The sequence below is a fragment of the Maylandia zebra genome, linkage group LG5 (genome assembly GCF_041146795.1).
Source record: "Maylandia zebra isolate NMK-2024a linkage group LG5, Mzebra_GT3a, whole genome shotgun sequence".
In the NCBI taxonomy this organism is placed as follows: Eukaryota; Metazoa; Chordata; class Actinopteri; order Cichliformes; family Cichlidae; genus Maylandia; species Maylandia zebra.
In genome coordinates this window covers 8,139,798-8,155,688 of record NC_135171.1, presented here as the reverse complement: position 1 = coordinate 8,155,688, position 15,891 = coordinate 8,139,798, and the positions used below count along the sequence as shown (strand labels likewise).

At 42.5% G+C, this 15,891-nt stretch overlaps 1 protein-coding gene across 1 annotated transcript; it reads right to left on the bottom strand.

Moving 5' to 3' along the window:
* Positions 1–7,201: 7,201 nt before the first annotated feature.
* Positions 7,202–15,687, bottom strand: si:ch211-117k10.3 (uncharacterized). The gene is made up of 3 exons (XM_004559890.3): positions 15,514–15,687; positions 11,816–12,992; positions 7,202–9,620 (listed from the first exon to the last, which is right to left on the bottom strand). Exons 1-3 carry the CDS (start codon positions 15,650–15,652, stop codon positions 9,452–9,454), a joined length of 1,485 nt encoding a protein of 494 aa, XP_004559947.1. The 5' UTR covers positions 15,653–15,687; the 3' UTR covers positions 7,202–9,451.
* Between the last annotated feature and the right edge of the window lie 204 nt (positions 15,688–15,891).

Genomic DNA, 15,891 nt, shown 5'->3' with positions numbered 1-15,891 from the left:
AGGAAGTTGAAAAATAGATTATATAATAGAAAAGATTAAAAAAAAGAAGCACAAAACGTTGCTGCTGTGGGCAGTTTTTCCTGTTTTTAACACTCAAATAAATATCCATGGCAGTCTGAACATAAGTCCTGCTGATCTACTCCAGCCATCTCTTTAAGAGTGGTCTGAAAAAGAGAAATTATCCATTGAGGTCAGAAGAGAATGGCTTATTTTCAGCCGACAGGAAGTGAAATAAATCCTCATTACAACCAAGATATGCAAAACATCTCTGAACCCACGACATCTGCAATCTTGAAGAAGATAGGCCACAGTGAAGAACACCAGGCCACTGTCACTCCTGTCAGCTAAGATCTAGAAACTGAGACAGTAATTCATACGAACTCTCAATCAACATTAAATTGCAGCCAGGGCTAAAGAATCTTGATTTTGGCAGACACAACATAAAGTACTCAATTCATCCAGCCTTGTATCAACAATTCAGGCAGCTGGTGGTGTAATGATGTGCAGGATATTTTCATGACACACTCTGGGCCTCTTAGTACCAACTGAGCATCATTTAAGTACCACAGCCTACCTGAGTATTGTTGCTGGCCATCCATTTATGACCACAGTGTATCAATCTTTTGGTGGCTGCAGGGTGGATGCAGACATCATGTCACAAACCTTAGATTATCTTAAACTGGTTTCTTGAACATAACACTGAATTTAATGTACTCAAATAGCCCTTTGGGATGTGAGGACATGTGAGAATCACACATGTGAGCAATAGCACACGTGTGATTATTATGCACCAAAATCTCTGAGGAAAACTTTCAACCTCTTATTGAAACTGTGCCATGAAGAACTAAGCCAATTATAGGTATAAGCAGATCCAGCCCAGTTCTAGCAAGGTGTACCAAAAAAAGAGTTGATTGAGTCAAAATATTACAATTGAAATATATTTTGTGTGTATACAAATTATACAAAAAGCAATTTGTAAAAAAGAACCATGTTAAACGTCATTTTGGATTTTCCATCAACACAGAACATCATTAGCAACAAAAAACAATCTAACCTCCACGTCCAGAAGCTGCATGTTGTCAGATTAACCACCAAGTGGCAGCGTATGCTAACAGTCACAGTAGCATCAGTGAGCCCTGTGCAGATTCTAGTCTTGTTATTGTGGACATTCATCTGTTATTATCTGATGTTGTCAGAAAGCAAACATACTGCTAAATGTAGCCTAACTGCATTAAAAAAAACTGAGAAAAAACAGGTTAGGTTATGTATTATTTAAAAAAAATAAATTAATAACAATTTAAAAAACAAAACAGCATTATGTTACTACACGAAAAAAAAGTCTGAGCTGTTGTATACACCTCAGGCTGGAGAGTGAGAGTACAGAATCAGACCCGACTGGCACATTTAGCTAAAACAAATACCAGCATTATTCAGACATAAATGCAAAGCAGTCGAAGACCAGAGGGTGATTATTTATAGAGTGGTGGAGCTGGATTGACTTGGCGGATGAGTGACTCATTCGCAGTTGAAGTAGAAATCTGCTCTATATGAATTGCCCTAATTATTATCTTGTGTAGGATTTCAATAACCTCATATTTCTGGATGCCAGAAAAAGGCTTGTCTGTCAGTGAGAGTCTAAGGGCTTTGAAGGCATGACAAAATCAGTTGTAATGAGTTTTGTGTTTTATTTTTGGTCCCTGTCACATTAGTCAGTGTGAACATCTAGATTTCAGGAGTAAGACTGCTGAATTCCACAGAAGCCTTACATTCTTTTAACATTTGGCACTGAAGCAAACCCAGCTTTTATTATTAAATATATTTTTGTCACTAGAGGGCAGTGGAAAAGGCAAAGGTCTACAGTTGTGGTAAATGGTCTTGTGCTTTTCTACCCCCAACTGAACACTCAGAACTTTTTGCTACAAGCTTCATTCACCCAATCACACACCTTCGTGCTTTTAAGCACTTTGATCTAATTCAGTTTAATTTATATATTTACAAATTACAAGAACAGTTACCTCAAGGTGCTTTATATTGTAATGTAAAAACCCTGCAATAATACCCCAATAATCAGATGACCCCTATGAGAATTCACCTGGCGACAGTGGGAAGGAAAATCTCCCTTTTAACAGGAAGAAACCTCTGGCAGAACCAGGCTCAGGACAAAAGACATACTGTTCACACAAACAGTCACATTTCAATGAATACATGGGAGAAGGGGGGGGGGGCACTTATGGTTCAGAATCTTGTCCAAAGATACTTTGAAATGTAGACTTGGGGAGCCAGGGATTGAACCACCGAACTTGGCAGACAACCCGCTCTACCACCTGAGCCACAGTCAGGTGGTCTGTCATCTCTGTTTATCTCACTGTAATAAAAGTAATTGCACACCACTGTGTTGGAATAGTCCAATCACAAGCCCCTAGATGGGGTGCTGGTGAGTATTTGTATATGTTCAGAGCAGCTGCCTGCTGCTAAAAGTAAGTAGATATGAGCTGTTAGAGAATCAAAACAGCAATGCTGAAAAGCAGGCTGTAAAATAAAAAACAATGTGCTTAAAGACACTAAAACAAGCTGCAGAGCTCAAGGGATACAATGATGAGAAATGTGTCACTGTAAAGAACATTTCATCACCCAAACTGGGAGGCTATAGGGTTTTTGCAGAAACATGACCGCTTACCACGTGACAAGGGTTCCCGGTTTAGCCGGGGCTATTGTGCTTGTGTCCAGTCACAGCCATCAGTGATGGCCCATCATGCACACCAGATGTGAGGATGTGCACCAGATGTGTGATTCATAAAAATAAGGTGCCGTTTGGTCCATTTTGGATGTGTAATAATCCTGAAATACGGTTTACTAAACATAGTAAACATATACTCTCTTGGAGGAAGTACATTTTCTTGACAAGCATCTTGCTTGTTATTTGGAAAAACTCGGCAAGGCATATGGATAGCCATAATTTTCCATCAGTGTGTTCTGCTGTTAGCTCCTGTTCACCGGTATTCACGGCTGTTACTGAAACTTTTTTTGAAATGGATTTGACGTTGGCAGACTCGTACTTAGCAAATAAACTCTTGTGATGTGAAAGTGAAATCAAACTGTTAATCAGAGGGAAATTAAGTTTTAGGATGCTAGAGGCTAATGTTAGCTTGCATGACTAGCTTGCATGGTTAGCTTGTTACGTTGTCGCTTAGCCATCTCTTGTTACCTGTCCAGAGACGGGAGGGTCACATCTGCTGACAATAACTCATTGCAGTAATATCAAGATTAAATAATTATGTTCATATGAGACTTCTTATGTTAGAACCCTAACGTTAGTTTAGGAGGAAGAGGATGAAATGGAGATGAGAAGGCGAGAATTGTGCTGGAGGAGGCAGACGAAGAAGAAATAATGAAAATATCAACGTAAAAATTTTAAATGGTACATATTGTTTGAAACAGATACTGGTTATTTAAAAAATTCAACTAACCCATAATTGTTATACTGTTATACTATTTATCTGATGCCTTTATTCATTTATTTTTTTTCTCGTATTCTTCTATCTAAAAAACATGATTAGAAAAAGATTTTCCCTCTGTCCTTGATTGTCCTTGATGATTACTGCACCTAACCCCGCAGCATGTAGGCGTTGTGAGGGAAAAGTAGTGATAATTTCTACGTAAACAACGGATTAGTGATGATTACGTCCAACATGGCAGACAGGTCTTGAGTGACGTGCGCATGACGTCCTCTGTATGTAACGCCTCTGTATGATTTCAGAATCTGCAAAACGTATTATTAATATCACAGTTGAAATTATCCTTATTATCTAGGTTTGATTAGTTAGCTGCATATTGTTTGTAGTATTCAGATCACTGACTTTCACTTGTGTTGTCTATTTTTCACACATCCTCTTAAATTACACAGTTGTTAAACACTAATCTTTCCTTAAGCTGTGTTTTTATCCCAGCATGGATTCTATTTAGTTTCCACCTAGGCTGGGTGATGAATGAAAGAAGGTAAGAAGGAATAAAAGGAGTAGTCTTCAACAAAGTTTCTTGTTAACAGTCACAAAGAATTGCTGCAGGCATCTATTGAGATAAACAGAAAGCCTTCTTCTGTGTTCTTCAGCTTCATGTTCTGGTCCCATTTACTGATCATAATAAATCTATAGCTTTTTAAAGGCCAAACTGTTCTGTTTTAAAGAGCAGCGCAGCGCTTTGTCCTACAGTAACCTCTGGTCATGACTGTTGTCGACTACTCTTATTACATTACAGCTTGTGGGCACATTTCATTTCTAACAGGAAACTCCCTCCTTGCTTCTCTCCTCCTCTTCAGCCCTACGTTCTTGCCAGATGCCTGCCTACAGTTTAGGAATCAAAACAGGACTCAGACGATCAGCATTTTTATGACTGCGTATTCAGGCCACATTAGCAAAAGTGTCCAAGAGCAGAGCAGGAAAGGAGGAAACTGTTTTTTTGCTTTGAAGCTGGTCCCAGTTCCTTCCAGGTGTTCCCCTCCCATTCCCCATGCAGTCAAGCACAGCTAGAAAACACTGACAGCCAAAACATGATATGTGTAGAGAGCTGTAGCTTCCTCTTAGCTTTGTAGATTACCGAAGTGAGAGGTGGTGCAGCATGCAGCAGGATTCAGAGTACTGGAAAGTAATTACAGGATTGAAACCTGCCTGCTGCTTTTTTTTTAAAGCCAGATTTACTGTGCTGTAATCCCTGCTGTCATTTAGCACTGCAGGAAATTCAGATTGGTGTCACTTCTATGAGACAATCTCTGGTATTATCAGAGAGCAGGTGACTACAGAGAAATGAAAGGAGAGAAGCTGGTAAATTTGCCTGCCAGTACCGCAAAACTGTCGATATTTGAAGATTCATGTTTCTTTCTTCCAAGATTTGTTGGGGAATGTTGTGCATCTGTTACTATCCTTTTTCAATCACTGTTTCTGCATGTGTATTTTTATATCGATGCTAATGTTTCCTTGGACTTGACAATTTTTTGCTGTGTTTCTTGTTGTTTCTTTTGATGTGAATCAATGAATGTTAGACGAGTCAAATGAAGTCTACTCATAACAGACCTTTGCATGGACACCGGACACAAAGGGAAATTAGCATTCAATTTGACATGTGATTCTGGCCAAATGGTGAATTAAAGTCAAACTTGTTTCCTATTTACTTATTTGTCTTCAACAAGAACATAAAAAGTCTCATTTAGTGCCAGTAAATAGATATATCAGACTATTCATGTAAGCTGGGACCCAAAAACAAAAACCCCAAGAAGACAGCTCCAAATAGCCCCTTAGCTTTTTTAAGATACCTTTGTTTCCCACAGTGCATTCGAAACTATCACTAAGAACAGTACTCAAGATTTCTGGTTTCTGTACTGTACACTGTACACAGATATTTCACACTATAAGCTTGTTATAAAAAGACTGAGTGTGAATAAAAATACTTTCACACCATTTCTATACTTGTTATTTTCTCACATGCTGGTACATTGTCACTGTAAACCTCGTAGCAAATGTTGATCTACAGTTGTGGTCAAAAGTTTACATACACTTGTAAAGAATATAATATAATGGCTCTACCGAGTGTCCCGTTATTTCTAAAACTCTGATTTTTCTATGATAGAGTGATTGGAACAGATACTTCTTTGTCACAAAAAACATTCATGAAATTTGGTTCTTTAATGACTTTATTATGGGTTAACAGAAAAAAGTGATCACATCTGCTGGGTCAAAAATATACATACAGCAGTGCTAATATTTGGTTACATGTCCCTTAGCCATTTTCACTTCAATTAGGCGCTTTTGGTAGCCATCCACAAGCTTCTGGTTGAATCTTTGACCACTCCTCTTCACAGAATTGGTGCAGTTCAGTTAAATTTGATAGCTTTCTGACATGGACTTGAAAACATGTGGACAATGCTGAAGAACAGCATTGTCCACATGTTTTCAATGGGGTTTAAGTCAGGACTTTGGGAAGGCCATTCTAAAACCCTTATTCTAGCCTGACTTAGCCATTCCTTTACCACTTTTGATGTGTGTTTGGGATCATTGTCCTGTTGGAACACCCAACTGTGCCCAAGACCCAACCTTCGTGCTGATGATTTTAGGTTATGTTGAAGAATGTGAAGGTAATCCTCCTTCTTCATTATCCCATTTACTCTCTGTAAATCACCAGTTCCATTGGCAGCAAAACAGCCCCACAGCATAATACTCCCACCACCATGCTTGATTGTAGGCATGGTGTTCTTGGGGTCAAAGGCCTCACCTTTTCTCCTCCAAACATATCGCTGGGCATTGTGGCCAAAAAGCTCAATTTTTGTTTTGTCTGACCACAGAACTTTCCACCAGAAGGTCTTATCTTTGTCCATGTGATCAGCAGCAAACTTCAGTCGAACCTTAAGGTGCTGCTTTTGGAGCTAGGGCTTCCTTCTTGCACGGCAGCCTCTCAGTCCATGGAGATGCAAAACACGTATGACTGGACTGTGGACAATAACACCTGTGTTCCAGCAGCTTCTAATTCTTGGCAGATCTGCTTTTTGGTGATTCTTGGTTGACTCTTCACCCTCCTGACCAATTTTCTCTCAGCAGCAGGTGATAGCTTGTGTTTTCTTCCTGATCTTGGCAGTGACGAAACAGTGCCATGCACTTTATACTTACAAACAGTTGTTTGCACTGTTGCTCTTGGGACGTGCAGCTGCTTTGAAATGGCCCCAAGTGACTTTCCTGACTTGTTCAAGTTAATAATTTGCTTTTTCAGATCCATGCTGAGCTCCTTTGACTTTCCCATTGTAGCGTTTGTGGGCGTTTGTATCCAATGAGCCCTATTTAACCTGTCTAAGAGAAGTCAGCAGCTGTAGTCACTCATAATCACTCACAAGTTAAGAGGCCATGCTATGAAGCTCAGTTCACTGACAACTTTGTAAGTCACCAAAATTGCTAATTCATGTTGCTGTATGTATATTTTTGACCCAGCAGATGTGATCACTTTTTTCTGTTAACCCATAATAAAGTCATTAAAGAACCAAACTTCATGAATGTTTTTTGTGACAAAGAAGTATCTGTTCCAATCACTCTATCAGAGAAAAATCAGAGTTTTAGAAATAACGGGACACTCAGTAGAGCCATTATATTATATTCTTTACAAGTGTATGTAAACTTTTGACCACAACTGTATGTCTGCCTAACAAGCATTACTAGAATAACAACATAGCAAAAGGATTAGTGTTTTTCTTTTTTCTTTTTTTTAATTTTATTTCTGCAAATAGGAAAATAGCATTTCTGGTATTCAAAAAAAACAAACAAACAAAAACAAAACAAAAAGAAAATATCGCCTGTGCTCAGGCATCACAGAGAGAGAGAGAATTGGATGATGATGATTAGGGAATACAGGTCTGGATGTAGGTCAGTAGAAGCAGCCTGGGGAGGCTCAGACACAAAGACAGCACTGGTTCAGACAGATAAACACGTCTGCCCGTCTGTTTCTACGCTACAGAGCATGGCTGCTTGGAAAGAATGAAACCTAGGGTTTCCAGAATGCTAAGAATCACAGATATAAGAACGATTGCTGTGTAAATAAGTGCTCTATTTTTGCGCTTATCCATAAGCACCAGTGTTGCTCCAGCTAAAGTTAAGACTGCCGGTAGTTATAAGTGCCTGTTCAACAGAGATAATCCAGCTATGTGAGGTGTTACGCTTGTAATTACAGCCTATTTTGTGAAGCACCGGTAGGTTAACAAGCACCACAATGTTGAGATCTAATAACACACGGTAATACCGACCGCCACGGGCAGTTGAACCTTCCTTACAAAAATTGCTTCACTATTTTTTTTTCGCATTTTGCTGTTCCAGTGCATTTTATGGAACTGCCATAAGAGCAGGAGTGTTTTCTGACTGTTTCTCACTTTTCACTAGCACAAGTGCACTTGAGACCAGCAGACTCAGCTTAATGGTTTATGTGAACGGGTAGAGCGGGACTCCAAATCCCAGAGCATAATCAGTCCGACATTCCACAGACTGATCGCGCTACAATCAAACTCACATAACAGACTGAAAACCTCTCCAGGAACACCACTGAATAGCTTAATGCGCTGATTGAAAATCCTTGGATTTCAAAACAAACAAACATCTATATAAAGGCTACAAGCTGTACACGTCATCTGTGTCCTTAATATTCAGTACACATTATATTGAATATGCTAATACAAATGATTGGATAGATGTTAGCTGCCTTTCCAGCTATTCATACTATTAGCTTTTCTTGCTGCTATAACCAAAAAAATAAACGTTTACAGTAAGTGCTACTGTAAATTTAAAAAAAGAGCAAAGTTTCACATCACTGTTGCACCTTATAGGCCCATAACTACTTTGTGTGTGTGTGTGTGTGTGTGTGTGTGTGTGTACGTGTATTTTTTTTAAGCCACATCAATGGGCTGCACAATGATTTCCAGAGAACAAAGAGCTTATAAACCGTATAAACGAAGGTGTCATTTTCATCCTTCCACAGAGGGCCAGAACAGGGATTTCAGGTTTGGCAACCCCGTGTTCAGAGTCACAGTTAAATAAGAGCAGTCATATGATAACAGCAGGCTCAACAGAGGTTTTGTGAAATGGACAAAAGGCATCGATAAAGAGATTAGGACATACTGGGACTGAGAAAAGGCATACAGGTCCAAAGCATTTTGGATCACGACTGGATGAATGCGATCAAGGCCAGAGGTGTGGTCCAGAAAACAGTGAGTTTTGCTCAACTTGGCCAAATTATCAGGGACACCAGCAGTTCAATACGACTAAACTATCTCTGCTGTGAGGAGCCTCGGCATCCCTCTGAAAGTACTTTCAGAAGAATTCAGAAATTGGGAGCGGGTTTCCGAACTCTCTCGCGCGTATCGCGTTAACGATTAGAACACATAAGTGCAACAACGGAAGCTTCATCTGAACCATTTGAACCCTGAAGTTTACCTTTGAGGAAGCAAATCGATTGCAAAAGTAGAAAAAAAAAGATTCTATAATTACAGATGCTCCCATTACTGGTTAGCACTCTACTTCCCACAGCACCTGGCAGCTTGGTAACTGGAGCAGTGGGGCACGCAGTGGTTACAAGAGGAGCCCTTATAAGAATGTCTGCTGCTCTGCATTCTGCCACGCATGAGTGCGCAAAGGCCAGGAAATCCACTTTGAGCTGACTTTTTCCTGAGGTGGCTGCTAGCTCGGTACAATATGAGCAGCTCACAAGGAGCACTGAAGGTAAAACAGAGGGGAGGAAGAGACGGGACAGAAACTTTGAAGTGAAACGGCAGCCAACTCCCGAGATTCTTCTGAAAGTCCAGCTCGTAAAGCACCAAAAGTCCTGAGGAGGCCCGGACCCTCACCGCGCTGCCCAAATCGAAGCTGGGCAAGGGAGGCACGGCAGGTGTGGGTGGGTGGATGCTGGGCAGGGGTCAGGTCAGCTGAGGGTATCACACGGTGGCTCTGATAATCCTGCTGGGCCTGGAGCTGCGGTGGACCTTTGTGTGTTTGGAGAGGTGGTCGCTGCGGGCAAACTTCTTCTCACACAGTGAGCACTCGTAAGGCTTGACGCCCGAGTGAGAGCGGCGGTGACGAGACAGTTCGTCGGAGCGGGAGAACCTGGAGACACAAGAACAGAGGGGTGGTGTTATCCACAGCTTGAAGGAGGTTTAGAGACACACCAGCTAACATATCCATTAATCGGGACATACCAAATCCCTTCCTCCCAATGATGGATAAGATTACACAAATTAATATTGGATTTATTATATGAATCAAATCCATTCTCATGTTTTGCAGTTAAAGATGAAATATTTGTAGAACTTCTGCCAGCAGATCTCCTGTGTGGGAGGTACAGTAAAGGTTCAGGAACTTCTGGGGCCGAGCGTGCTGATTGGTCAAATGTTTTTGTGCTTTTGTAAGTTTTTTTTTAAAAAAAACCTGCAGGTCATGTTTAGCATTCACAGAATAAAAGTGGGAACTGTGGCATAAAGAGAAGGATTTATCTTGTAATTGCTCACAGTCTGTCATTTAGTCCTGTAACAGAGAGAGTAGAACAGCTAAGAAGTGACTATTATCTTCACTGAGCTTCAAACTTAGATAAGGAGTTAAAACAAGTCTCAGTCCCTTTGGAAGTCCCTGACATCAATCCTCAAAGCTAAAAGGCATTAAAAGTCTTTAATGACACAAACGTAATCACCGTTCCTTATTAAGACTGAATAAGCTGGCAATGGGTAACAGGAGACTGAGAGGCTGAAATCAATATTTAGCAGATAAAAATGAGAAAATGATCATATGAAACAGTTTCCGCACGCTCAGTTACAAATGATTCTTTATTAATATGAAGCACTCCAGTGCGTTAACAGCCCTGGAAAAATCAGATTTTTTTACCTCAACAATCATTTAAGGCACCACTTCAGCAGCTGAGGAAGGCCTTGTGCAGACACTGTAGCACAGGCTCAAACACCCCTCTCTCTTCATATCAGTGAGACCACCCGGGGAGACCAACGTTTCATGTTTAATAACTACCATCTCAGTCTCATCGGTGATCACCATCACATCTCAGCTCACCTCACAGGTACTTTTCAACCACCTTTGCCCCGCCCTAAAACACACAATATCATAATAATGTATGTATGATCCCTATCTTACAGTTAACTGAACGCCGAATGGTGACCTTACAACTGCGTTCACCATGCGCATGCTTGTTGACGTTTCATGCACATTTGGTACGTTCATCTATTTTGTTGATGTTCTATATTTGTTAACGGTTTTTATCTTCGACAAAATAAGCCAGTGTAAAACTGCTTAAAAGTGCAGCAGAGCAGGCGACATCAGCATGAAGATAAGATCCCGAAGGCTGGGTGAGCATAATCATATCATGAGACACTTTCTGAAGCAACCTGCTGGGTATTAAATCCTCAATATCTATTTGATTATTTATGTTATTCATATTATTTTGATGCATTCCAAATTTCAAATAGTTTCACTGTTCATAATAAATTTGTTATATTTTTACTAAACTACATGCAGGTCTTTGCTAGCCTTTTAGATTTTTTCGTCAAGACGTCAAGATGAACATAATATAAAGAATCTAACATCATGCTGTTTTGAAGAATACTTGAATCTCATAAACTCATGAGCTAAACATTTACTAAGGCCACAGATCAAGAGTCATTTTACTGTGGGCTTCAATATAATCGGACTTCATTTTGCAGCCAGAGGTGCTGCCCCCTACTGACTGTTAGAAGGAATGCAGGTTTTAGCCACCTCTATACTGGCTTCACTTCCCAGAACTGGAAGCTTCACACATCTTTTAAGTAAACTGTTTTTACATGAAGGTATTCATATAAAGTTATGCTAATTTATGTGCATAATATTGTCAATTGACAAAATAGCTTTGACATTTGACTGCTGATTACCATCAAACCTTTGGAGCCAAAGGGAAAAAAACACTAGACAAAAAGCACTTCTAGACACAAAGCTTAATGGGCTGTTAACCAGGAAGATGCTTTGTTAAACTCGTAAAGTATAACCGAGATGGAAACTGAAATTCTTTGTTGCTATGAAAGTATTCTGTGAATGCATAACAAACCCTTGTGAATAAAGGAGCAGCTGAAATTGTTTATTCTTCTTCCGTTTCCTCATATTGTAATAAACGTACCGTGGCGTGTTTGTGCAAGGTCTGTTGCTCTAACTAGTCTTGCTGGATCAGGCCATCTGCTTAATCAGTGCCAACAATCAATCATGGGGAAAAACCCCTAAAACCTCATCTTAACTGTTAAACCTGCTACAGTCTGCATCATGTTCCATACCTCCACCCACACTCGGGCCAGCTACACGTGTAGGGTTTCTCTCCTGTGTGACGGCGGAAGTGAGCTTTCAGGTGGCTGCTTTTGGTGTACATCTTCCCACAGCCTGGGTGGGAGCACTTGTGGACCCTTTCAGTAGGTGGCACCCTCGTCATCCGAGGAGCCATTGCTTTTAGCACACCGCCTCCATGGCCCCCGACCCCAGTCAAGCCTGTGATCTCCAGAGTCCTCATAGTGATTGGCAGAGGGGCGATCTTTACATACTTCTGGTCAGTTGGCTTGTTATCACCACTGTTTAGTGATAACAGAGTGGTGTGGGTGGAGGGCACCTGGGGAGCCAGCAGGGTTACATTTTGTCCTGTAGCACCTTGAAGCCCCATGACCACATGGGTGAGCAAAATCCCACTTTGGGCCCCTGCAGGAGAGCCTGCTGGATTCTGGGCCTGGGCCAACGGAAGAGGCTGGAGTTGGAGCACCAAAGGAGCACCCAGGAGCACCGGTGGGGACAAGGTGGGTGGTGAGGGGTTAACTTGGGCACAAGAAGAAGGGTCAGCTGGAATGGGGCTATTTTTCCCGCCTTGAGTGGCATCTGAGCTAGACGTGCATTGGGAGGCATCAGTCTTTGGATCATTGATAGTCTCTGAGGAAGCAACCGGGAGAGCCGAGGCAGGTGGAGAGTCAGCGGAGCTGCATGGTTGAGGGGAGGCCTCCTCCTTTGGAACAACCATCCCATCTTTGACTATTTCCATCTTTTCCCTCAAAAACTCTTCGATGTCCTCCAAGGTTGGGGAAAACGGGGAACAGGGGTGGAACGAGAATTCAGGCAGCTTAGGCTCCTGACTGGCAGCTTCCCCTTCTCCCAATTCTCCCAAGAAAATATGGAGACGCTTTTCTCCATCCTCATCCTCCTCCTCTTCTTCATCTTCCTCATCCTCTCCTGGGCTGGAGCTGTGCAGAACCTCCACTTCCCTGGCTTCTGGGCTGTTGCAGGAGGCCGAACTGCCCCCCTGGCTGCGGTCTCCGTCCCCGAGGTCAAGGGAGAAGAGGCTGCTGCTGTCCCTGAACAGGTCATTTTCCAAACTCAGCATTCTGCTGCTGAGAGACACCATTGATCCTGTCCGAACGCTGCAGATGTAGGGGATGTAGAGGAAACTCGATCCAGAAGAGGAGACACAAAGACCTGCAAAGGCAGCAGTGAGACCAGATTTTATTACCCAGCAGAAAGTAAAAAGGCAGGAGGGCCTGAGGACCTCAATGACTCGATTATTGACTTCAAAATAAATATAGTCGATGCATTTGGCAACAAAAAACATTTTTCTCCTTCAGTTTTTCTCCTTAATATTCAAGTCAAAGTTATATTGTAAACTCTGATTATGTCAGAGGGTTAAAACTAATACTGGAACACAGAAAAAGAAATGAGCAAATACTCTAATGATGCGCTGAATCACACACATATCTGTATAAACGTACCAGGTGGTCCAATATCGATAATATCTAGAAAAACATATGCAGGGTAGTTGGGGTAATGGCATCATTTAAAATTTCTCTTTTAATACTGGATGTCCATACATATAACAAGTTTTGGCAGATGAGTGCATGGCATCCTCTCAGTCACACTGTTGCAAAACTTTTCATGCATAGCAGCATATTAGGACCCCTGCGGACAGCTGGGTCTAAGCCCCCCCCCCCCGAACCAATACACTGTTGGAGTTTACCGATCTATCTTATTAGCAGTTTTTAGACATATAAGAGTCTTGAAAAATCTCTGTGGTGATATTTCATAACAAATGTCCTGGGGATGAGCTGAATGATTTGCTGCTGCACGCAAACAAGGTTAAACATGATTGGGTGCTCTCCCGCTGGTACATGCATACTTTCTGGGCAGTTTATTTCCTGCTTCTGTGAAGAGAAAAGTAAGAATGTATGAGCAGGAGTGTGAGAATTCCTTGGTGGTGCAACGCAGAGTCTACTCCCAGTTAGTGTAAGTCTCTGGTCCTCACTTGGATAAATAAATACTTTGAGCTCTAATATAACGTTAAACAAGTCAGGTACTAAACGTGGACTCTGACAAAGGGCCCGTGCAGCACGCTGCTACAGCATCAGGGCACAACAAATCTGACTGTCATTGTACTTCAGCAAGGTTACCACCTTTCAACTATCCACTCGAGTGAGAACGTGGGAACCCCAGGGGGTGAGGGGTGGGGGTGGGGGGTGTTAGTCATTTGGGTTGAGGCGGCCCTTTAAATAGAGGCGCTGCTGTACATTTACAGTATTACTAAGTATCAATACCAAATTTTCAGACAGTTGATTGCTCATAAAAGCGTTTTATTTACTCAATGAATGCCACACACTGGAAATCCTGTTCCTGTGTGAGGATAACTCATCTAACCACAGCAGCTTATGATACAACTAAAACATTTTTATTGTCACCGGGCTATTTCCTGCCCAGTTATTTTAGTGACTAACAAACATGTCTGTTTATACTGCTTAGAATAATCCATGTAAGGCTACATGTTGCATTTTAGTTATATTTATTTGTTTACAAGCATGCCAATAATAAACCACAATAAACCTGTGGCTCCACTCTGTCGCCTTGGAGATGCACATGTCTGGAGATCCAACAGCTAGAAGCAAAAGGGCGGGCTACCAGGGGTGCCACCAATGGGGGTGCTGGGGGGGCACTGGCCACCCCCTCAAATTTTGCTGGTAGTGGCTTCCCATTACAAGACTGTCCTATGTTGGTAATTCTAATAAACGTGAGCACAAGAGAGAGGACGCCACCCTCTTATTTGATTTTCATATGTACCTATTTTCTAACTAGGCATAGAATTCTTCTCTTTTTTCCCCATATTTTTCAAGTAACCTATGTTTGACAACAGCATAATAAAATTGGAAATCATATTTTTGGTGTGCCACCCCAATATTTTTATGGCGACCCCTATGAAAGAATTCTGGCAGTGTGTCTGCTGTCAAACCAGGGTTCACATGGACTGAGGCCTCTTCTTTAACGCTACACCACAGGTGCCCTGTAACCACAGGCTGGCTTTTATTTTGTGTGCTTTTGCAGCTTTTATTTTTTAAAGTCATTTCCTAAGCTGCAGTGCATTTGACCTCTCACGTCCATCGCAGTGTTGGTGCTGAAACACAGAAAAAGCCTGATGTGAACGCTAAACGGTGTAAGAAACAGCAACCCTGTCTAGAGTTATGCAACAAGTGCTGGGACCCCAAAACGCATCGGGACTCAGATTTAATCCGATGGAGGGTCCCCGGGAGTGCGTTTACATCTCCTCACATGTCCGCAGCCCTTATGTTTAAAGCCAGCGTCCTGATCACAATAACCTCGTGTGCTTATGTAAAGGCTGTTTGTGGGTGCTGTCAGAGGGCACATGTGGCAGCAGGGCCTCGCTGCTCGCGCAGAGCACGGCCGCTTGCGCAGGGTAAACAAGGGCCGCACAGACGCGCCCACAAACACGCCAGAGAGCGCGAGCGTCGGATCACCGAGAGAGAAAAGATGGAAAATCCACGGCGCGACTGCCTGAGAAACGAGCGAGCGCTCCTCCGACAGCATGGCAGTACAACTGTGCCCACTCAGACATCCACGAGCCTCAAGTTCGCCTGGGTCATAAAAACTGCTCTATTTATACTCCTCGGTCTTTCCGGAGGAGTCGAGCGGCGCGATCCCGGCGGCTGCTTCGACCTACCGTGCTTCAGAGCGGGGAGAGTGTTCGCGGAGGTGGCGCAGTCCACGACTCTCCGTGTTTCGCCTTTATTTCTCGTCTCCGTCGTGTTATTGTCGTCGCGCACTCGCGTCCCGTCTTTGCCACGGGTCCATGTTGGCATTTCTTTTCCCAGCGTCACGTGACGGCATCGCTGCACAACTCGGAGGCACGGGTCCCTTTCCGCGCCTTTGATTGGACCAGCGCCGCGGAGGCTCGCCCAAAAAGGAACGCGCTGATTGGCTGCCGCTCAATAAATTCTGACTACCATGTGTTGTTAGAGGGGAAGCTATGCTGTTTTAACAGGATGCACCGTAGCCAGCAGATGTGCGGGGAAGGAGGTGGAAGTGGGGGTGACGGACA

What these genes read in the sequence shown, in the direction of transcription:
- si:ch211-117k10.3 (XM_004559890.3), bottom strand. Translation starts at nt 15,652, where the DNA reads ATGCCAACATGGACCCGTGGCAAAGACGGGACGCGAGTGCGCGACGAC. An exon ending in TCTCCCCGCTCTGAAGCACG is followed by an intron (nt 12,993 to 15,513) that starts GTAGGTCGAAGC and finishes CTGCCTTTGCAG; the next exon opens with GTCTTTGTGTCTCCTCTTCT. An exon ending in TGGCCCGAGTGTGGGTGGAG is followed by an intron (nt 9,621 to 11,815) that starts GTATGGAACATG and finishes TTGTGTCTCCAG; the next exon opens with GTTCTCCCGCTCCGACGAAC.